Genomic DNA, 24185 nt, shown 5'->3' with positions numbered 1-24185 from the left:
AAAGACAAATCTCAGGAGTGATCTCAGGGAAACATCGATCAGGAGTCAGCACGGCAGCTAGACCCTCAGGTAGGTAGGACCATACATGGAAATCACAAATCTCCTGATCCTGGAGAAGAGGAGTCAATATGACCCTTGAAGTGACCCTAAAGACGCATGGCTCACCTAACTACCCTATCTGTGAAGCCTGGCCATAGGAACAGGAGTGAGGCTGTCATCCGTTAGCTGGCTGTGTTCCTTTTGCTCTGCCTGGATAGAAACCATGAATGGATGAGGAGAAGCTCTGCCATTGCTGGCATTCCTACTCCCTTGTGTGCCCAAGACTGAGGGTTTGGATTGACAGAACCAGAGGCTTAAGCTTCAAAGCTTGGGGGCTAGGGGCCTTCTAAACTTTCCAGGCTTTAGAAGTCAGGGATTTATTGCTCTAGGCCTTCAGGTTGGAGGGTTATTGCTCTGGGCTTTAACCACCAGTGGCTCGGCTCTTGGCAGCTATTGTAGCAGCTTCTAGCCACAGTGAGTAGCCACAGCTGACCGCAGGTACCTGCGGATACTACAGCTCCTGAGTATGCCTCAAGTGTTAAGACCCCTCAGCTTCCACAACAGCTAGTGTTACAGCCCTTGGGACCTTAGGACCCTGTGTCCTAACAGAGGCCAGTGCCACAGCTCTCAAACCTGGGGTGTCAGGGACTCTTAGCCCTTAAGCCTTGGCAGTTCTCTGGAACTCTTCCAATTACGGAGACTGGCAGTTTCTTAGGCAATTCAAAGCCTCCATTCTGTAGTCTTTGCTTACCACTCTGTTGCCTACACTACTGCTGCCACTATGTAACCACTTCTACAAACTTCTCTTTGTGTTATTAGCTCAGCCTATTCTGCTAATCATATGATAGGAGATAAGGAGGGAAAAAAGTAGGCAAGATAAGATCACGCAATAGTTTCCTAACTTGAAAAAGTGAGCTTAACAGCGTGTTTGTATACCATAAGGGTCTGTGGCTAGCGTCTGCACCAATCACGTCAGTCCTTCCTTCATGTAAATAAATGGCTGCGTTTGCACCAATCACAGGCCTTCTGCTACACCACCCAGGGGAAGTTGCTCACCCCCTCCTCATGAAAATGGCTGCCAATCATTAGAAAGTCACACAAACTTGTCTTAGAGTACTGTTTTCTAAGGCTAGTGCTAGCTTTGTGCAGTAGTCATGATTAGTGCATGTCTACATCTGTGATTGTAGTGGTACTCCACAGCTGCTCGAGTATCCTTTTCAGAATTGCAAAATGTCCAAAAATAGCCACTCTTCCCAAAGGGCAGCTATCAGTAAAAGATCTTCTCCCTTTACTGATAAAGCTCCCCTGCTCAAGGCTGCCATCCATGAAGAAGGCCTGCTCTTGATAGTTTTAGTCATTCACAGAAAGTATTAAAAGGTTGCTGATAATAAAGACACGGAACAACATTTAGTAGCATTTAATAGTACTTACTAGTACTTAATGCTTAACAGTGCCTAACTCCTGCCTTACTACTCTGGGAAGATGTGTGCCCCTCTGATCTGTCTCAAGATCAGCCTGGCCCCAAGAAGTGTGCTTCCGGGGGTAGCACGTAAACTGAGGTATGCAACCTGAGACCAGTAGAGCTATCCGTTAAATGTTTTTTCTGGTTTCAAACGTCTCTGAAGACAGGAGGTTAGCCAGGGAACTCTTGGTGCACATTTAAATTTGAGAATGGCTACACTAAGGTCAAAAGTCTTCTCATTTGTAGTTCATTGACTTGAATGCTCAAGCCCCCTATTAATGTGTACTTTCCTTTGAGGAACTCATTTAACTTGTGTGATTCTCAGTTTCCTTGGTCCTAACACAGGAGGAATTGTATCCATAATTTTGCTTTCGAGATGAAATAACTTGGTGTGTGCTCATTATTTAGCACATGTGCAGTACTAACAAATGTTGGAAAGAGAATGGCAGACACTAGAAAAGGAGATGAACATCAATAGTACCTGACTTACTCTGCATACCTTCTTAGTATAATAAGAGATGTATTTATGATGTAATATACATTATACTTCTGTGACAGCTAAGCCACTGACATAAATAACTCCTCATAGAATCCTCCTGAGAGTCTCCTGAGAACACTACCATCATTAGATCCATCTTAACAGATAAGGAAGCTGAGGCTCACAGCCTGAAGGACTTGCACAAGAACTCACAAATCAAATTCTGATGGGGCTGCGATTCCATCCCAGATGACTGCCTCCCTCTAAAACTCCCTCTTATATAGCTACACACTAGAAACAGTGACAGGCCTCAGCCACAGTTCAGGAAGAGCTGGTTTTGATGCTATAGAATCTATGCAAACACAGTGGGATTTCATTGATTTGCATGCAATTTCCACAGGAACTTGCTTTAGACACCTGCATACAGATATATGCAGACCGCCAATCCCAAAAGCATTCACTTCGTCAACTATCCACTGAGCATGTACTGTGTTATGAACTATGCTAAGCACTGTTGAGATAAAGATGAAGAAAGACAGTATCTTCCTTTGGGGGAAGAGAAAAGTATACAGCACACATAGAGATACTTAGCATTCATTAAACCTTCTCTAAAGACATTATTCTAGAGATGATTAGTGGGGAGAGAGAAGTTCCCATGAACCAGCCTTGTCTCACTCTACATATTTGTCTGTTCTCTCTGTCTACCACCAAATACACCTATAGGTGGCAGGGGACTCCTGAATTAATATTCCCATGATTCTCATGAATGACCTCTCACCTAAGCTCCAGACCTCAAATCCCACTTCTTCAATCCTCTCCTTGTTCCCCAGTGGGATCTTCTGCTGGGCTCCCCATGCACCTGGTCACTCAGAGCAGACCCTCCATTGCCCTAGCTTTGTTCTCCCTCTCATAGCCCACAATAGTCAGCACAGGTTACTTAGTCTCCCTCTCCTCGGCTCCACACTTCTCTCCACCTCTGCCCCAAGTTTCCACTGTCACTCACTATCCTCTGTTGATGTTCCCAGTTGGTGTTCTTGGATCCTAACTGACCCCTTTCCCATCCATTCCATCCTAAAACCAGAGGAATAGTTACAAATCACCCATCTCATTATTCTACCATTCTGCTTTAAATCCCTCAATGCTTTCTCACTTAGAATTTTTTCCTTAAAAGTTTCATCTTGCTGTGGGATGAAATGTCCCAGAGTGTGCTCACTTTGCACCACATGTGCAGTACTAACAAATGCTCCTGTTGTCACAGCCAGCTCCACTGGATTGGATGAAAATTGGTAGAGCCTTCAAGGCCTTGAGTGATCTACCTCTGCACAGGTCTAACCTGTCTGACATCCCTCTCCTTCCTGCCTTTGACCTAGTCTAAATGACTGTGTCTTTGGCCCATTCCAGCTGCTATAAAAAAATGACAGAGTCTGAGTAGCTTATAAGCAACTGGTATTTGTTTCTCATAGTTTCATGAGAAATCAAAACACAATCAGAATCTGGTTCATAGAAGGCAACTTCTTGCTGTGTCTTCTAGTGGTAGAAGGGGTGAGGGTCTCTGCCAGAACTCTTTTAGAAGAGCAAAGATCCCATTCGTGAAGAAGCACTAATGTCTGAGTGCCTTTCCTATCCCCTCATTTTTCAGAGTTAAGCCTTCCTGGGCCCTCAGAACATAACAGCAAGTGAATAAATAAATCGGAATCTATATAGCAAGCTCCCAGTGTCTGCTGTAGTACAAACTCTGTGAGGACCAAGATTCTGTCTTTCTAGCTCTTCATAGCCCCCAGCAACCAGTGCAGAGCCTTGAGCATAGCATGGGACCAAATATTTACTGACTGAAATATGGCATATTTGAGATGGACCTTGGGGGTTGGTACATTCTTTTTCAGTTGCTGCTGTAATTAACTTGCATAGCTTTTTTAGCTTAGAACAACATTGGTTATTCTTACACAGTTCTAGAGGCCAGAAGTCCAAAGTGAGTTTTACAAAGCTTAAATAGATCCATGTGATGCAGCTACCAGTGGCTTATACCTATCCTGGTTACTCTGAGAGCTGAAGATCAAGATTGGAAGTCAGCCTAGTTAGAAGAGTTCATGAGACTTTTATCTTCAATTAACTAGCCAAAACCTAGATCAGAAGTATGGCTCAAGTGCTAGATCATCAGCCATGTGCAAATAATCTTGGCGAGAATGCAAGGCCCTGAGTTCAAGCTCCAGCACTGGCAAAAAACAAAATATATGAATGTTTGTCTGACCTGCTTTTCTCTGAAAGCTCTAAAGGAGAATTGATTTCTTTGTCTCTTTCATCATTTAGAGGTCATTTTCATACCTTGATTCAGGGTCTCATGAGGTCCAACCTCTTGTTTCTATTGCCCTAAATCCTTTAGTCTATATAAGAATGCCCTATAGGAATCCTTCCAATTACATTTCCCTATGGAATCATCCAGAATATTCCTCCCTTCTCAAGTCCCTTAACAGCAACACACCTGCCATGTAAGGTATTACATGAGACCCAATGGTTGGGACATGGGCCTCTTTGGGGAAGCTATGGTTCAACCAACCACAAATGAATGTGCCAGTTTAAATGTACTTGCAAATGAAGATTACGACATGATAATTTATACTAATGTATGCTGTGGTATTTCAGGGGAGTCACGATTGCATTTATTTATAATATAAATGTTTTAAAATACAGAAGTTAAAATGGCTCAACTACATGCAATGTGATCTTCAGCTGGTCAGGGTAAATTTTTATATATTCCAAGCTTATCTGTAAGCATTATGCCCACCTTTGGTCCTCAGCTCCACCCAGAGTTCCTGCCATACAGCTGGCCTCTCCCTTTCTCTACCCAGACCCAACTGAACACCCACCTACCTCACTTCTTGCCCCCAGACCCTCCTGCTACTTGGATATGGACAGATGCCATGTGCTTCTTCCCTGGGAAATATGGCCCCTCTAATAAACCTTGTAATAATCTTTCTCTTCTGCCTTCCTGCCTCCATATGGTCCCTGGGATGGATGTGAAGGATTCCTTTCCATATCAAAGTGAGAGAAATGATTAACTCAAGAGAAAAGGTTCATACATGGAAGCATATAGAGGTGTCATGTTGGACCTGGCATAGCTTAAGTGGTAGAGAGCCTGCCTTCCTAACAAGTAATGGTAGAGAGCCTGCCTTCCTAGCAAGTAGTAGGCACCGAGGTCAACTCCAATGACACTAGGAAAAAAGAAAAAAAAAGCCTCGTTTTAGATAGTGACAACTCTCAGCAAGGACTCTTCATAGCATCTCTCCCATCCTAGAAGTGACTCTCCTTCCCCATTTTTCTGTCCTGTCAACTAGTGTCTGCTAAATAAGATTTGACATGGAATAAAAGATCCTAGCTCAAGATGAGCAATGAATGTAATGTAGCAATCTATTCTTTAAATCTGTATGCCCCAGGCTTGTGAATGATGCTGATTTCATTCTGAGAAATTCTGGGAATTTATGGATAAAAAACATTGAACTGAAACATAGAAATGGCCTCAAATGGGCTGTCAAAATATGTCATCAAAATGACAAGTGTTGTTCTGAATTGCAAAAATCAGAGGCTAGGAAGGTCTGAGGAATGACACAAATGACTTATGTAGTGATTCTGGAACAGATATTAAAAAGATGGTTTCAACGTCCCAGGAGAAGAAAGTAACCGGCTATAGACAATATCATTTGCAGAGGATGGATGTCATCTTGAAAGGCCATCCATTCCTTTGATAATTTCTCTACAATTGATCAGTTAGGAAATTATTGCTGATTTCTGTGTCATCTTCCTGACCCTATAACAAAAAATACTTGAGATAACCAACTTACCAAGGAAAAAATGGTTCATTTTTTTTGTTTATGGACTGGAGGTTTCAATCTATGATCCTAGATTTCTCAGCCTGTGGCAAAGAAGCACAAGAGATAGTGTGTCCCAGAGGAAAACCACTCACCTCCTTGCCCGGCAGCAAAACATAGAATGAGGAAGGATTGGAGTCCCCAAATTAGTCTAAGGGCATATCCTCAATTATCTGAGGATTTACTACTAGGTTCCATCTGAGGATCTACTACTAAGCTCCACCCCTCAAAGGTTCTAGCACAGCCCCATAATGAAATAGGATGAGGACCTCGCCTTTAACATGCGGGCCTTTAGGGGACATTCTGTATCCAAACAAAGTCTTCTCTCTAAGGAAAGCCTCCATAACGGAAATTCGCATGAGAACATTCCTATGTACCAAATGAACTAATATGAACTAGAAGATAATAACAGAGATAGATTTATATTTGTTTTACACCTAATTTCGCAAAGAATGTGAGTGATGGTTTTAACTGAATGTCCTAAAGAGGTCTGTTATAAGGCTGGCTTGAACCTGAATTCTAAATAGAGTGCTTGTGTTTCTTTAAGCATTTATAGGTCTCCTAAAATATGGTGGCCACATAAAACCAAAGGAAGGATTCTGGGGTTGAACTGAGTTGGGAGCTTGATACAATGAATTGTATTTGAGAGAACGAAAATTGGTCAAGAGAAGCTGATATGGTTGGAATATTTTTGCCATCTAAAACTCATGTTGAACTTTAATTCCTATTATAAGAGATTAAGAGGTAGGGTCAAGGTAGAACCTTTAAGAGATAATTGAGGATTTCCCCCTTTTTAAAGAATAGATGAGTTAATCCGTGTGATTAATAGATTCATTGATTAATGGGTGTGATTAACAGATTCTTTGATTAATGGGTTATTTCAAGAGTGTGTCTGTTACAAAATCCAGTCTCTAGGGCAGGTCTCTAGGGTACTCCTTGTCTCCTGCTATGTGGTCCCTAGGGAGAAGGTCATTACCAGATGTGGCCCCTCAACCTCGGGGCCATAAGACAAAAATAACCCTTTTTCTTTATAACTCACCCAATCCATGGTATTGTGTTACTATCAACAGCCAATGGACTATGACAAATGCCAAGGTCAAAACCAAGAAAATGGCATCAAGAAGGTAACAAAACTGGACAAAAACTAATGAGTACTAGATGAGACACAACCTGTGCATGCTACAAATTTTTTAAATTCTATTACAAGTGAAATAGAATAAAATAGATGTGTTTTGTAGCTACTTCCATAGAAGGATGGAGCAGCAGATATGGAAGTGATTCACTGTTTCTTTTTCCATGCCTTCTGCTACCATGTTGAGGTCAATTCTGGATATTGTAGTTTAGCAGGAACATCACAATTGAGGATATGTAAGTAGCCAGCCTTGGTAAAGACAGTCTTAGAACCATGTGTCTTTTTCTATAGATATCTGCAAGGTTAGCAAAACAAAGGGAAGTCATATGTATTCAAGTTACCTTGAAGGACAGAAGCAAAACTGGAGTGTGGAAACTTGCAAGAGCCAGTTTTCTTCTCTGCTGCCACCTTATTTTTACCTTCAGCTCCATTCTATAGCCTAGTTCCCACTGCCCACTCCCACAACCACTCTCTAGATTTGCTAGAAAATACACCACAGCCAGAATCTTTATCCTTAGCCTCTGTCCCATATCCGTGCTTGGAAAACCCTCTGAAGCATGCTTGGACTACAGGGTGCCCGCCAATCCTTTGCTTCCATCACAGTCTCCTGTCTGGCAGCACCTCCTAACTCCCCTCTCCCTTTGCCCAGGTCACATTCTGTGGTCTGTCTCAAGACCTCCTCTGGTCTGCCCTCTTCTCTCTGTAGTTGTTCCAGGGCCACACCTAATCCCCTTAAACCCTGTTCCTAGCTGTACAGTTCTTAACCTGAGACAGCTCAACTTTGCCCAGGGCAAAGTACATGCTGTTTCTTCCCCTGGTTAACCCAAAAAACAAAATCCTCCCAAGTGATCTCAGTAGTACTCAGTGGGACTAGAAAAACCTCACTCCATTTCCCAAGCAGGATCCTTACCCCTCGCTCACTCTCACACCTTCTCCTTTTCTTGAGAACAAACCTTATTGTTCCCTTCCTTTTTCTCTTAGTAATAGATCACCAACATAATTTTTGTTTTTTGTTTTGGGTTTTTTTTGTTTGTTTGTTTTGCTAAGTCTGAAGCCATACAAGTGACAGCTCACTCCTTCCCTTCACTCAGTCTCTACCTGATCTGCATCTACACCAGGGAATTCAAACCTGAGGCCGGCACATCTCTCCCTGGGGACATTTGACAATATCTAAAAACCACTTTACTTTTGTGACTTGAGGAGGGGGATGCTACTGGCATCTCAGTGGGAAGTTGCTAATTATTCTCCAATATTCAGGATAGTCCCCATCAAGCAAATTATCTAGCCCCAAATATCAATACAGTAGTGTCAAAGAAATTTTAATTTCCAGAAATTAAAAAAAGAATAAAAAATAACAAAAGAAACAATCTTCACTGTTCTTCATTTCTTTTGTTGTTGCTGCTGCTGCTGCTGCTGCTGCTGCTGATAGTTCTGGGGCTTGAACTCTGGGCCTGGGTGCTCTCTGAGCTTTTTTGCTCAAGGCTAGCCCTCTACTACTTGACCCACAGCTCTACTCTATCTTTTTATTAGCTTTAATTAGAGACAAGAGTCTCCCAGACTTTCTTGTCCTGGTTAGCTTTTCATCCTGATCCTCAGATCTTAGCCTCTTGAGTAGCTAGGATTATAGGTGTGAGCCACTGGTGCCAGAATGAATGGATAGATAGATTTATTACCTGGATGCATGCATGCAGGCATGCATGCATCTGGTAGAGACAAAGCCTGCGTGCTTGTCTCACCTATGAGATAGTTCAGGTTATCTCCTGCATTGCACATGGACCCCTCTCCCAACCCGGTCTCAGTAACCATAAAAAAAAAAAACTCTCCCCAGATTTCCAGTTGCCTTTCATGAAGAAGAAATCTCTCATGATGGAAAGCTCTTATATGATGATGATGATTTTACCAGTCACAAGATTGCACAGTTCAGTCTATGGAAATCTCTGTCTCTCAGGGATTCAATAAAACAAATCAGTTTTTTTCTCTTTCAAAGGATCTAAATAAAATTGAAGTTTTTGTGTGTGTGTTTTTTTTTTTTTGGTCCAGACATGGGCCTGAACTCTGGGCCTGGGTGCTGTCCCTCAGCTCTTCAGCTCAAGGCTAGCGCTCTACCACTAGAGCCACAGTGCCACTTCCGGCTTTTTTCTTTTTGCTCATGTGGTGCTGAGGAATCGAACCCAGGGCCTCATGCATGCAAGGCAAGCGCTCTACCACTGAGCTACCTTCCCAGCCCCTGTAGCAGGCTTTTACCAGAAGGTATAACTAGGTTTGTCTATGTACCCTCAATTTCAGATTAAACTTTTTTAGTATAAGTATGTTCCAAATATTTGGATAGGGCATACTTATATTGAAAAAACAAATGTTGCTTCTCTAAAACTCAGATTTAACTAGGCATCTTGTATTTGTATTTTCTGTAACACAGGGCAGATATCACACCACATGCCCTTCCTGCTCCCTTTCCTGGCTGTCCCTCAGAATTGAAAGGCACATCTCTTCTTACCTTGTGTCTCCACCATGCACCAGGAGAAGGGAGGGGAGGCCTGGGGAGGGAAAGAGAAAGGGGAAGGGAAAGGGATTTTAATATGAACAGGTCAATCTCCCACAGACATTGTAGCTTTAAATTAGAGTTTTTACTCAGTGTGATATAATTATCTTTACCTTCTTGGTTCCAAAGTTATTCAAGTCCAACCAAAAGCAACTAATGCAGTGTTTTACATGATATCAAGAGCTGTGAAAGATCTACAAATTTTACCCTATTTGCAAACATTGCCTGACACAGTTCCTAGAGTCTCACAGAAGACATGCTTATTCCTGGGCTAAGGATAAACGATTCTTACTCATCACATTATTATCTACATATCATGGCACTATTTTTCTGAGCTCTAATTCCAATAGGATGATATGAAGAGGGCCAGATGACATTTGCATACACAGAGACCATCTGTGATTTTTAACAGTTGAGGAAAAGGTATCTACTGTGTGCCTCTGCTCTCAAGACATCCAGAAACATAAGAACCATGATGAAATCTGACTCCAAACCCATGGACTGTATAATCCTACCTCAGGGAAATGTTTGACTTTGTGAATATTATTAAATGGTGCCTGTCTTTGCTTTGCATGGAAGGCTATTGTAGAAATGCATACATAGGGATTATTTGCTTGAAACAGTTCCATGATAAATATAAAATATGTTTTGGGATCCACTAGCTCATGACTGTCATTCTAGCTACATAGGAGGCTGATATCAGGAAGATTGTAATTCCAGGCCAGCCCAGGCAAAAAAAACTCTACAAGACTCCATCTCAATGCACATCATTCCAGCCACAGTAGGAAGCATAAAATAGCAAGTTTCTATTCTACTGAGTACCATGCCTATGTTTGTTCATCCTCCCTCCCTCCATGTTTGCACCCCCCCCTTATGTCCTCCCTAAGACAGAAAAAAAGAATAAGCAAAAATAAAATAAAAGCAAAAATCAACAACAATCACACCACCAAAAAAAAAAACCCCTAAAGCCCATGTTCCATTTCTTGGAATTCATTCAGATAAATTGTATTTTAAATGTTCAGAGGTTGGGGCTGGCAAGGTGGCTCAGTGGTAGAGCGCTTGCCTTGCCTGCGTGAGGCCCTGGGTTTGATTCCTCAGCACCACATAAGCAAAAAGAAAAAAGCCGGAGGTGGCACTTTGGCTCAAGTGGTAGAGCACTAGTCTTGAGCTGAAGAGCTGAGGGACAGCGCCCAGGCCCAGAGTTCAGGCTCCACGACTGGACCCCCCCCAAAAAAATGGTCAGAGGTTATGCCTTTTGGAAGAAACAGGAGAATCTTCCTGTAGTTTCGCTGTTTGTGCCTAGAATCCTGTATAATTGAACATGCCCTGGTGTATATTAGAGTTAGCTTCTGCATATGAGAGAAAACATGTACCTTTTGTTTGAGCTTGGCTTTTCTCACTTAACATGATTTGTTCTAGGTCCATCCATTTCCCTGCAAATGACATAATTTTATTCTTTCTAATGAATGAGTAAAATTCCATTGTGTATATAAGTACCATATATATTTTTTTTGGGGGGGGGTTCTGGTCATGGGGCCTGAACTCTGGGCCTGGGCACTGTCCCTCAGCTCTTCAGCTCAAGCTAGCACTCTACCATTTGAGCCACAGCTCCACTTCCAGCTTTTTTTTTCTGCTTATGTGGTGCTGAGGAATGGAACCCAGGGCCTCATGCATGCAAGGCAAGCGCTCTACCACTGAGCACCTTCCTAGCCCAAGTACCATATTTTTTGATCCACCCATCTATTGTAGAGCCTCTGAAGATCCCCTTTTCTTGACTTTTCCTGCTTCTCGAGGCTACCTACATTCCTTGGTTCATGCCCCCTTCCCTACTCTCATATCACATCCCTTCCACACTGTCTTTTGCCTTCCTCTTCTGTGTGTGTGTGTGTGTGTGTGTGTGTGTGTGTGTGTGTGTGTGTGTGTGTGTGTGTGTGTGTGTGCTGTTCTGGTGTTTGAACTCAGGGCTTGGGTACTGTTCCTGAGCTTCTCTTGCTCAATCTAGCATTCTTATCATTTGAGCCACAGCTCCATTTCTAGCATTTTAGTGGTTTATTGGAAATAAGAACCTCACAGACTTTCCTGCCTGAGATGGCTTTGAACTGCAGTCCTCAGATCTCAGCCTCCTGAGTAGCTAGGATTACAGGCCTGAGCCACCAGAGCCTGGCTTTACTGTTCTACTTTTGAAGACCTGATTCCATTGGGTCTGACCAGATAATTCAGGATAATCACCCTATTCAAATTCAAATCACTGCCAATCTTATTTCCCGCTTCCATATAAGATAACATATTTGCATATTCCAGCGATTCACTCATGGACATTTTTAGGGGATTATTAGCTAGCCTGTCACAGTAGTGACACCAAATTAACTGGATTTCCTATGTTGTAAATGGAAAGTACAGTATTTGCATTTGTTTTTAAATTTTGTTGGTCGTGGGACTTGAACTCTGGGCCTGGGCACTGTCCCCTGACTTTTTCACTCAAGGGTAATACTCTACCCTTTGAGCCACAGCACCACCTCTGATTTTCTGATGGTTAATTAAAGAGTCTCATGGTCTTTCCTGCCCAGGCTGGTTTCCAGCCTCAATCCTTAGATCTCAGTCTCCTGAGTAGCTAGGATTATAGTAGTGAGCCACAGGGCCTGGCTTGCATTTTTAAATCTATAATATCCTTTCTATTCCGAATAACCAGCAGCAGTGGGAATCAAATACACCCCCTACTGAAATGTATGGTTATTCTTTCATGACTGAGTTGAGTGCCAGTTTCATTGCAGAGTAACTCTGTTGACGTATTTACTTGCCATCATGAACCCATGATTATCTTGACCATTATTTCAGATCTCTGTAAACTTAGTTCCTGTTTGCTGATTTCACATATTTTCTCTATATACCTGTGTCTTTTTTCCCAAAGTGCAGTGGGCTTCCATGTTTCTAGGTTGCGATGACATCCCACCATTCTTTCATCACACTAACAACTCAGCAGCTATATTCTTGCAACACAGCTTGTAAAACTTTCAAAGTTAACACAGTGTTCTTACGCGAAGCCATTTACCAGAATACGTGGGCATGGCCACTCTTACCCTCTCTCGCTAGGACTCACAGGGGTGTGTAATAAAGGAAAACTTCTAGACAGGTGAAAACAAGTTCCTTAATTAAAAGGCAGACATGTGCTTCGCTTGACGATGTAACTTGCTCAAGACTTCAATGTGAAGTAATAGACACGAGGAGTTTTTGTGAGGTGTTGGAAATGTCTCGGGATGTTGGGGTGTCCCATAGGAATAAGAATACCAACTCGGGAACTCAGCAAGGCAGAAAGGTGTGCTACTGACAGAAAGCCAAGTAAGCAAGTGCACTGGGTGCACAGTACATCCTTGTTTTAATCCTATCTGCCTTTCATTCCAATTGCTCAGAACTTAGGTACACAATCTTACACAATTGGTTAGATTGAAAGGGGTTAAAAGTTTAAGCTATCAACCAAAACCAGACTACCTGGCCAAAGCAAGAACTTGTTAAAGCAAAAAAAAAAAAATTCTAACTCCTACTTAAGTCACATCTCAAGACATCTGAAGCATCTCTTTCTCCAGCAGGCTGGGACAAAGTCTTCTACAACATCTTGCAAGCATGGGCTTGCCATCTAGCACTTTGTCCATTTTGCATTGACTAGATGGGAGAACCAATTCAAAGAGGATTCTATAGGTATACCAAGGCGAGGACGGAAGGGGCCAGCTCCAAATCATGTGACACAGGCTGATGAAAATAATAAACCATAAAGAAATGTACATATCACCTGATGTGGAAGAAATAGTTGTATTGTCAAAGCTCATAGAATTCACAAACTTTATAGACTATGATCATGACAATTTACCTTGTGGAGGTTAAAATGTGTTTGGGACTTTAAGTATCACTATTCAACAATACTGTGAAATTTGTGAAATGTATGTAATCACTTAATCTCAATAAGAAATCATTTAATAAAAAAGAAAATAATAAACCATCACTGAAATTAGAAAACAAGAAGCTCAAGTGAAAATGATATGAGAAATTGATAGTCCTAAATACTTATGCTTGAAACAAAATACTATAAATTAACAAGGTAAGTATCCAAATCAAAGACCCATTCACCTTGCTATCAGATCAAGAAAAAAAATAGGAAATTAGCTAGGCACCAGTAACTCATACTTGTAATCTTAGCTATTCAGGAGGCTGAGATCTAGGGATCATGGTTTGAAGCCAGCCCAGGCAGGAAAGTCCATGAGACTCTATCTCCAAGCAACCACAAAAAAAGCTGGAAGTAGAGCTGTGGTTCAAATGGTAGAGGGCTAGCTTTGATCACAGAAGCTCGGGATAGTGCCCAGGCCCAGAGTCCCAGCCTTAGGGTTGGAGAGAGAAAGGAGGGGGGAGAAATAAAGAGATGGGGAGGAAGAGGGAGAGGGAGATGGAGAGGAAGAAGGAGAGGGAAAGAGAGAGAGTGAGAGAATTACTATAACATTTTTAAGCCTACTCTGTGTGTGTGTGTGTGTGTGTGTGTGTGTGTATGTATGTGTGTGTGTGCACAAGTGCAGGCACTGTAGCTAGAACTCAGGGCCTCTTGCTTGATTTTTTTTTTCTACTCGAGGCTGGTGCTCTACCACTTGAGCTACACCTCTACTTCTGGTTTTTACTGGTTGAGATGAGTCTCTTGGATTTATCTGCCTGGGCCAGCTTAGAACCATGATCCTCAGATTTAGCCTCTTCAGTAGCTAGTAGCAATCAGTGCCCATCAGCCTTGTGTATTTTATTTGCTAAAATCTATTCCCAAAGGATGATTTTTAAAACTTTATTTATGACATCTTTTGTTTTTAAGAAAAGAAACAATAAAATTACAGTCAATAATGGCTTTTAATCTAGAATAGAGACAAGGAGCATAGCTCACATAGCTTGAAAACTTCTGGCAAAATTGGTGAAGCAAGAAAGAGAAGGAGCAAATAAGGAATAAAAAGAGGAACATCAAACCTAAGCACAGACTTAGAAGAATGTTATAAATAACTGAAGGTACGGTGGCTTGAACCCAGTGCCTCTTGCTCTTGTTTGACTCTTTTGTTGGCACTCTCCCACTCAGGCCACGCCTCCGCCCTGGCTTTTTGCTAGTTATTTTGGGAATGGAACCTCGGAGAGTTTTCTGCCTGGAAATCTTGATCTTCCAGATCTCAGCCTCTTGAGTAGCTAGGATTACAGGTATGAACCATGGGTAGCTGGCTGTAAGTGATTTTATATAAATAAAGTTGAGCATTCAGATGAAATAGATTAAAAAAACAAAGAACTTACCAAAGGACAGAAATCTTTGAACTATACCATTTAAAATAATTGAATCATTTCCTTTATGGCCAGGGTTATTGAGCATTTCTTCATGTATTTATTGGCCATTTTTACTTCTGAGAATTGTCTGTTTAGTTCTTTGTCCATTTGTTAATTGGGTTATTGACTCTTTGTGGGGGGGGTAGTTTTTTAGCTCCTCATATTAGATCCTTAATTAGATCCTCTGGCAAAGATCTTCTCCTATTCTATAGGTTGTATTTTTATTTGTTTGTTTGGTGCTGGAGATTGAACCCAGGGCTTTACATATGCTAAGCATATGCTCTTCCACTGAGCTACAACCTCATCTCCTAATGCTGACTGTCTGTTTAGCTTAACACTATATCCTGCCTGGTGCTAGTGGCTCATGCCTGTAATCCTAGCTACTCAGGAGGCTGAGAACTGAGGACTGAGGTTCAAAGCTAGCCCAAGCAGAAAAGTTCATGAAACTTTTATCTCTACTTAACCACCAAAAAGCCAGAAGTGAAGCTGTGGCTGAAAGTGGTAGAGCACTTGAGCAGAAAACAACAAGAGACAGTGTTCAAGCCTCAGGACTGGCACACACACACACACACACACACACACACACACACACACACAGGCCCCACAACTGTATCTTTCATTGTGCAGAAACTTTTCAACCTGATACAATCCCAACTGGCAATATGATAGTAACACTCACTGGACATATGTGAAAATGAAACTAGGAAACTCCAGGAAGCAGGTGGATTTGGGATAAATAGAGGAGAATAATGAAAGGGTGACACTGACCAAGATTATTTTTACATGGACATGCTTTGTACAGATATTTGAAGATAATAAAATAAGTCACTTTTTAAAAACGTACTCACAAAATTACTGTCAGGCTCAGGGGAGCTTATATATTCATTTTCTACATGTTACATAGATAACAACTCCTAATCTTATATACAAAGTTGTAGAGGTTAGAAGTAGGAAGCGCTCACATCATTTTCAGGACCGGTATAAGCTTAATGCCAACTATCAAGAATAGTAGGAGAAGGGAAGTTACCCATCAAAATAGTTCATAAACACAGATGCAGAAGTCCTAAATAAATTGATAGCAAGCTGAACCTATTATTATGAATGAAGAAGGAAACACATTCATACAGCTACTATATCAGTAAAAAAAAATTGTAGGAAATTACAGAAATCATCTTGTTAGAGCAGTTGAAACTTGCCCATTGTGTATTTTTATTTCCCAAATCTGGTAACCTTATACCCAAAGGATATTTTTTTAATTAGAATATTTTGTTAGGGAAAAGGGTTGTACTTTACTTAGTCAAACCATCTATCTTTAGGGTTTATTCATGTTGTGTCTTGTTTAAGAAATTTCTTCTAACCCTGAAGTCATTAGCATATTTTCTACACTTTTATCTTAAATGTGTTAGAGTTTGCTCTGTATTTATAGATTATTGGTTTTATTTAAAATTAGCTTGTGATGGGATATAGTTATCTATTTTAAAGTATTTTCCATATAGCCACTTTCCAGCACTATTTATTGAGTAATAAAGTTTACTTGCTAAATTCTACTTCTATCCTGATGATCTATCAAGAGTTCTTTCTGCATAGACCTTAGGTTTCTATGACTTCTCATCTAATTCTCCCTTGGCCCATTTTTGCTCAGTGCCTTATTGAATATTGAATATTTTGTTAAGGAATGCCTTCTCACCTTGCTGCCCTTCTTTACAGTGATTTTGACTACTGAGTTTTGTTATTCCATTTAAAGTTTAAATATAGCATCCAGTGCTAACTGATACATGCCTGGTGTGTGGGGACATAAGGATTTAAAAGTAGATTGTGGTGATGGTTATATAAATCTATAGATTAAAAAATCTGATGTGTATGGTTCTAAAGTTTGAATTTTAGCCAGGCACCAGTGGCTCATGCTTGTAATCCTAGCTACTCAGATGGCTGGAATCTAAAGATCATGGTTCAAAGCCAGCCCAAACAGGAAAGTCCATGAGACTCTCATCTCTAATTGAGCACCAAAAAAGCTGGAAGCAGAGTTGTGGTTCGAGTGATAGAGTGCTAGCCTTGAGCACAAAAGCTCAAGGACAGTGCCAAAGTGCTAAGTTCAAGTCCCAGGACTGGCAAAATAAAAACAACATATGAAAGTGATTATTTGAATATGAAGTGTCTTCACAGGTTCTTATGTGAAGGCTTGGTTCCCAGCCTTCCCAGTCTTCTGGGGGTGATAGACACCATCAGAGGTGAAGCCTAATTGGAAGAAGTAGATCCCTAGAGACATACCCTGGAAAGATATGCTTTGCCACTCACCTCCTTCTTGCCAGGAAATGAGTAGCTCTGTTCCACCACAATCTCCGGCTGTGATGTTCTGCCTGGCCTGGGGCCCACAGCAATAGGAATAATCGACCATGGACTGAAGCCTCCGAACCTGAAAGCCAAAATAAATCCTTTCTTCTTAAGTTTGTTTGCTCAGAACAGCAACAACCACAACAAATATACTACTTCACTAACACAGTATTTATTTGAGTGTCAGATAAACAACAAATGTTTTAATCCTATGAGGATGGCCCAGGCTATATTTTGTCCAGCAATCCTAATTAGGAATATATTATATATTAAATAGATTTAGACTTTAGATTTAAATATTTGGGCAAGAAGTGATATGTTAAGGACAAGTGTATGATTACAGCTCAACAAGAAAAAGCAAATCATCTGGGCACTGGTGGCTCACATCTATCATCCTAGCTACTTGTGAGGTTAAAGTGTCAAGGATCTCAGTTTGAAGCCCAACTAGGCAAACACAATACTCCTCAACCAGGTATGTGAGAGGCTGAAATCAAGTGGATCATGGTTTCAGCCCAGCTCTAGCAGAAAAGTTTTTTTTTTTTCAGGTAAGGGGTAGGTTTATTCAGTAGACCTGCTGGGACCAGGCAAGGTTGGCACTCCACGTGGCTGGGAAAGAGAGGAAAGAGAGATGAAAGAGCTTGAGCAGAGAGAGAGCAGAGAGAGCTAGAAAAGAAGAGCAAGAGCAGAAAAGAAGAGCAAGAGCAAGAGAGCAGGAAAGAGCTAGAGCAGAGAGAGAGCAGAGAGAGCTAGAAAAGAAGAGCAAGAGCAAGAGCAGAAAAGAAGAGCAAGAGCAAGAGAGCAGAAAAGAAGAGCAAGCTCTAGCAGAAAAGTTTGAATCAGTACTTGAACAGAAAAAGCTGAATGTAGTAACTTATGCCTTTCATCCCAGCTATAGATGGAAGACTAAAAAAAAAAAAGGCTCACTCTCCAGGCACATACTTGGACAAGAAGCAAAATTCTCAAAAACTAGTGAGTGCATAAACAATCTGAAGGCATGGCTCAGTGGTAGAGCACCTGTTTAACAAGCATTATGTGGTTCTGAGCTCAAACTCCAGCACTGGGAAAGGAAGGATGGAAGGAAGGAAGGAAGGAAGGAAGGAAGGAAGGAAGGAAGGAAGGAAGGAAGGAAGGAAGGAAGGAGGGGGAGGGAGGAAGGAAGGGAGGGAGGGAGGGAGGGAAAATAACTCAACCCAACAGAGAAATACAAAAGAAAAAGAAAAGCCAACAAATAAACATGTAAACATGTTTAACTTTGTATACCATCAAGGGAATTACAAACTAAAACAATACTGAAATCTTCAATTGAAGAAATTTTAACTCTTCAACAAATGGTACTGGTAAAATTGGATATTCACTTACAGAAAACTGAACTAGATCCCCACATATCACCTTGTACCAGCATCAATTCAAAATGGTTCAAAGACTTCCATGTAAGACCAGCAAAACTTTTAATTTGTGTAAGAGCAAATGTTAGAGAGAATGTGGAGCCACAGGGTCGTGACTGCTCAGATTACAAATGACAAAACCACTCTTGCAACTTTCAGATATGTGCCTAGGGAGTTAGGTACAAGGGTGATTGTTGTAGAATTGTTTGTAACCAAATTAAATTGAAAATGGAAGAACTAAAGAAGAGTGAATAAATTCAGTAAACACTTTTACCACAGCATACTGCACTGAAGACAAAAATAACTGAGTTCATGTTGACAACATCTGTAATCCTAGATACTCAGGAAGCTGAGATCTAAGGTTTGAAAGTAGCCTGGGCAGAAAAGCCCATGAGATGTTATCTCCAAATAATGAAGAAAAATACTGAACTGGGGGTGTCTTAAGTGGTAGAGCACCAGCCATGAAAAAGTTGAGAGCAATAAAGTTCTGAATTCAAGTCCTGGTACCAGCACAATAACTAAATGAATAAATAGAAAAACATTAAATCACTGAAAGTTATGGTTGATGTGTACACATTAAATGTTAAATGTACAAAAGACAAAATGTTGCTTGTGGATGCATACAAAAACAGATATAAGCATAAAAGCATTAAAAAAAAAAAGAAACCAGGGCTGGGAAGTTGGCTCAGTGGTAGAGCGCTTGCCTTGCATGCCTGAGGCCCTGGGTTCGACTCCTCAGCACCACATAAGCAAAAAGAAAAAAGCCGGAAGTGGCACTGTTGCTCAAGTGGTAGAGCGCTAGCCTTGAACTGAAGAGCTGAGGGACAGCGCCCAGGCCCAAAGTTCAGGCCCCACGACCGGACCCAAAAAAAAAAGAAAAAGAAAAAAAGAAGCCATTAAGACTTGACATTAAGACTTGACTTGATGGGTATTGATAAAATGAACCTTTGAGATTTGCTGACAATACTGTCAGACATAATGTTGAGAACTGAACTTGTCAGAGGGAATAATTTTCTAGAATCTAACACTGCCTTTCAAGGTTTGAGAAATACTGGATGTTTTAGTGGACTTACACCACCCTGATTGATGCACATGTGCAACCACTGGGTTTGGTAGCAGCCCGAGCCTTTCTTCTGCAGAATGCTGGTCCAGTCTTGCTAAGCTTGTGTCTTCTGATTTGTAAATCTGTTCTGCACCCAATAAAATGATCTTTGTACCAAGCACTGGCTCATTTCTATAATTCTGCCTATTCAAGGAGACTGAAATGTGGAGGATCAAGGTTGGAGGCTAGCTTGCAAAAGGAAAGCACAACAAACTTATTTACTTGTAGTTACTGTGACATCGAAGACTCAAGACCCAGGGCAAACTACCCATTGTTATATGTTGGTGAAGCAGGGAAAGCCAAGTGGAATTGGGATTGGACAAAAAGGTCCGAGATCACAGAACCTTGTGGAACAGAGCCTGGCCAGGCTGGCAGCTCAGGACCCTCCAGGCCTTCTGGGCAGCACCCCTTTAAACTAGAATCTACTTGTAAAGTGGCTCCAAGGATTTCTTTAATTAAATTGATGGTGATGATGATGATGGAGTTGTACAATTCCAGAATTCACGTTGTGAATACATTGCTTCTTGGGCAATGTCACCCCTTTCTCGATTTTTCCCTATTTTATCCCTCCCATAGTTCATTTTTCACATAGTGCATATTGAATACAATGACTACATTTGTTCACCCTTCTTCCCTCCATTCCTGGGACCCACTTCCCACCTTCACCCCCCCCAAAAAAAAACCCATGTTTCCATTTCCTGGAATTCATTCTGATAAACAGTTCAGAGGAGTTATTTCTTTGGATTCCTCCTCTATGTTTACCTTCATTTCTTCAATTTGTATATAAATACATAGAGCCCTGTATATGTTATCATGTCTACTTGTTTTCTAAATCAGGCTTCCACATATGAGAGAAAATATGTACCATTTGTCTCTCTGAGACTGGTTTACATAACATTATTTGTTCTAGGTCCATCCATTTCCCTGAAAATGACATAATATTACTTTTTTCTAATAAATGAATAAAATTCCATTGTGTATATGTATCACATTTTCTTGATCCAGTCATCCTTTGTAGGGCATCTGGGCTATTTTCATAACAGTTATTATGAATAGTGCATCAATGAACATGGATGTGCAAGTGTCCTTCCTATATCCTAATTTGTGATATTCTGGGTAGAAACTCAGGAGTGTCATGGCTGGATCATAGGTAGCTCTATTTTTAATTTTTTTGAGGAATCTCCAAACCATCTTCTAGAGCGGTTATACCAGTTTATATTCTCATCAGCCATGCAATAGTGTTCCTTTTTTCCCACATCCCCATCAGCATTTGTTATTGTTCAAATTTTCTTTTTTTTTCTTTTTTCTTTTTGTTGGTTGTGGGGCCTGAACTCTGGGCTTTGGTCCTGACCCTCAGCTCTTCAGCTCAAAGCTAGCACTCTACCACTTGAGCTACAGCACTACTTCTGGCTTTTTCTGCTTATGTGGTGCCGAGGAATCAAACCCAGGGACTCATGCATGCAAGGCAAGCACTATAGCACTGAATCACCTTCCCAGCCCCTGTTCAAATTTTCAGTCTTACTAGAATGAGATGGAATCCTGATGTTGTTTTGATTTGCATTTCTGTTATGGACAGAGATGTTGAACATTTCCTCATGTGTTTGTTGGCCATTCTTCTTCTGAGACATCTCTTTAGCTCCTTTGCCCATTTAGTGATTGGTTTGTTCATTGGAGGTGGGGGATGGTTCTTGAGCTCCTTGTATATTTTGGATAAAAGGCCCTTGTCAGATGCATTGCTGGTTAATATCTTCTTCTCCAGTGTGTTGGCTGTCTTTCTAGTTTAGAAACTATTTTCTTTGCTGTGCAGAAATTTTATTTTTATGTAATCCCATTTGTCAAGTCTCTCTCCTGTTTACTATGACCCTGGGACTGTCTTCAAAAAGTTCCTGCCATTCCAATAAGTTCTAATATTTCTCCTACTCTATCTTGTAGGAGTTTCAAAGTTTCAGGCCTGATGTTGAGGTCTTGGATCCATTTTGAATTGATATTGATGCAAGGTGACAAACAGGGATCCACTTTTAGTTTCTACATGTGGTGTCCAGTTTTCCCAACATCAATTATTGAAGAGGTTGTCATTTTTCCCAACATATATATGTACACACACACACACACACACACACACACACACACACACACACATATGCTTGACAAATATCAGATGACTATAAGTATATGGGTTTATTTCTGGGCCTTCTAGTCTATTCCATTGGTCTTCAGGCCTACTTTTATGTCAGTACCAAGCTGTTCGTTAATATCTCTCTGTAGTAAAGTTTAAAGTCTGGAATTGTGCCTTTGCTTGGTGTCTACTCTTTTTTTTGGGGGGGGAGGGAGGAAGGAGGGTCTGGTCATGGGGCCTGAACTCTGGGCCTGAGCGCTGTCCCTCAGCTCTTTAGCTCAAGGCTAGCACTCTACCACTTGAGCCACAGTGCCACTTCTGGCTTTTTTTTTTCTGCTTATGTGGTACTGAGGAATTGAACCCAGGGCCTCAATCATGCAAGGCAAGCACTCTACCACTGAGCCACCTTCCCAGCCCAGGTGTCTATGCTTGAGCTGTATTTCCCAACTACAGCCCTGTATTTCTGATTAAACACACAGAACTCTGATATTGCCCAGTCTCTAATTTGCCATCTTCTTTCTCCTCTGATGCTGAGACCTTTTAAAGTAGTTATAGACAATGTCAAAATCTGAATGACATAAGCAATAATTTGACTCCTTGGTGGTTTTTTGTTGTTGTTGTGTTTTTGTTGTTGTTTTTGTCAGTCCTGGGGCTGGAACTCAGTACCTGGGCATTGTCCCTGAGCTTCTTTTGCTCAAGGCTAGCACTCTACCACTTGAGCCACAGCTCCACTTCCAGCTTTTTCTGTTTGTGTATACTGCGGAATCGAACCCAGAGCTTTAAGCTTGTTAGGCAAGCACTCTACCACTAAGCCATATTTCCAGCCCCCATGACTCCTTTTTTCACATTTTCACTAGATCCTTGGTGTTTCGGGCTGATGTCCTATCATTGTTTCACCACATGAAAAATGTCTTCTCACGCAGGAAAAACATCGTGGACCCAGAAGATCCCCGGTGTGCCCGCTTAACACTCACAGGACAGATGACCACTGTGTCTCCAGCAGAAGTAGAATTTGCCAAGCACGCCATGTTTTCAAGGTGTGAAGACGTTTTCAAATTGAGATGCCAAAAAGTATGCAATAAGAAGAACGAGTCCAGGTCAACTCTGTGCCGTTTGGTGCCTGTGAAGTAATGGCCGCAATGGGCCTGAGCTGCCCCGTGGTAGCAATGTGGTAAATGACGTGCTGGGGGCTTCAGGTGCTATGCAGGCAGGTGGCTTCAGTGAGCTGACACCACCCTTGGGGAAGCATCCCCACCTTGAGATGCTGCAGGTGTAAATGCCTTTGGCACAGTTCCTGTGTATTCCAAGCTTAGCTAAGCCCTGCCTTGCACTGAAAATAACTGAACCTTCCTAGTCCAGTCAGTGTCACAAACATTCTCAAATGTCCTCCCTAAGGATTTATTATTGTATTTGTCACAGATATCATATTTGTGACAAATACTTATCCATTTTGGACTTGGTGTTTGAATACTGCTTATGCCGATTTCAGATATTAAAGCAATTTTGAAAATCTGGTATCAGGTACTGAACTTCGGGCTTCTCAATTGCTTGGCTGTTTTGCTCATGTCTCGTACTCTACCACTTGAGCCATACCTCTGGTCTACTTTTTGCCAGTTCATTGGAGATGGAATCTCAACAGGCTATTCTGCCTGGGCTGGCTTTAAACTGTGATCTTCTGGATTTCATTTTCTTAAGTAGCTAAGTACAGGTGTGAGCCACCAGCACCCAGCAGGCCATTTTAATCTTGATAAGGTTTTAAAAGATGGGTGCTGGTGGCTCACGCCTCTGATCCTTCCTACCCAGACAGCTGAGCTCTGAAGATCACAGTTTGAAGCCAGTCCAGGCAGGAAAAAAAAAACAACTCTGAGATTCTTACCAGGTGTAGAAGTGTGGCTCAAGTGAGACAAAGAAAAAGCTGAAGGAGAACAACCAGTTCCTGAGTCTAAGCCCCAGTTCTCACACATACAAAACAACAATCTATGTCATGGTCATCTGTAGAGGAGGACAAATCTGTCAGTAGCAGAAGGTAGATGTGACCCTGTCCACCCTAGCTGGCTCTCGGGCTGGATCAACAGTGGAATCTTGCTGCAGGAGTGGAGTCTGTCCCTAAACAGAGGTGTCCCATGTGCTCACTATTTTGGTACCCTTTCCTATAGCGATCATATGTCCTTAACTGATGTCTCCAACATCCAGCACTCCACTGTGCCCTTGCTGGGTGCAAGTGTTTTATGTGCTCTTATTGGTTGACTCCCCACACTGGCCCATGACCAAAGCAACATCAGCATGGCCAGTTGACAGGTGGGCCTGTGAACATCAACAAGCCCAGAAGGCCTCATGGCTCCTCAATCACTGAACTGGTATTCAAACCAAGGGAGCATAGTCCACTCAGTGTAGGGACTCCAGCTTC

The 24185-nt window shown here is 41.6% G+C and overlaps 1 protein-coding gene across 1 annotated transcript in view; it reads left to right on the top strand.

Moving 5' to 3' along the window:
- Positions 1-24185, top strand: part of Creg2 (cellular repressor of E1A-stimulated genes 2) — a 36580-nt gene that overhangs the window by 12080 nt on the left and 315 nt on the right. The window contains exon 4 of the mRNA XM_013019737.1: positions 22702-22815. Within this exon, the coding sequence (XP_012875191.1) occupies positions 22702-22815 (114 nt within the window). The remainder of the gene's footprint in view (positions 1-22701; positions 22816-24185) is intronic.

Source organism: Dipodomys ordii, unplaced genomic scaffold (assembly GCF_000151885.1).
Source record: "Dipodomys ordii isolate 6190 unplaced genomic scaffold, Dord_2.0 Scaffold47, whole genome shotgun sequence".
In the NCBI taxonomy this organism is placed as follows: domain Eukaryota; kingdom Metazoa; phylum Chordata; class Mammalia; order Rodentia; family Heteromyidae; genus Dipodomys; species Dipodomys ordii.
Note: the sequence above shows the minus strand (reverse complement) of the source record. Positions and strands in the feature narration are given on the sequence as shown.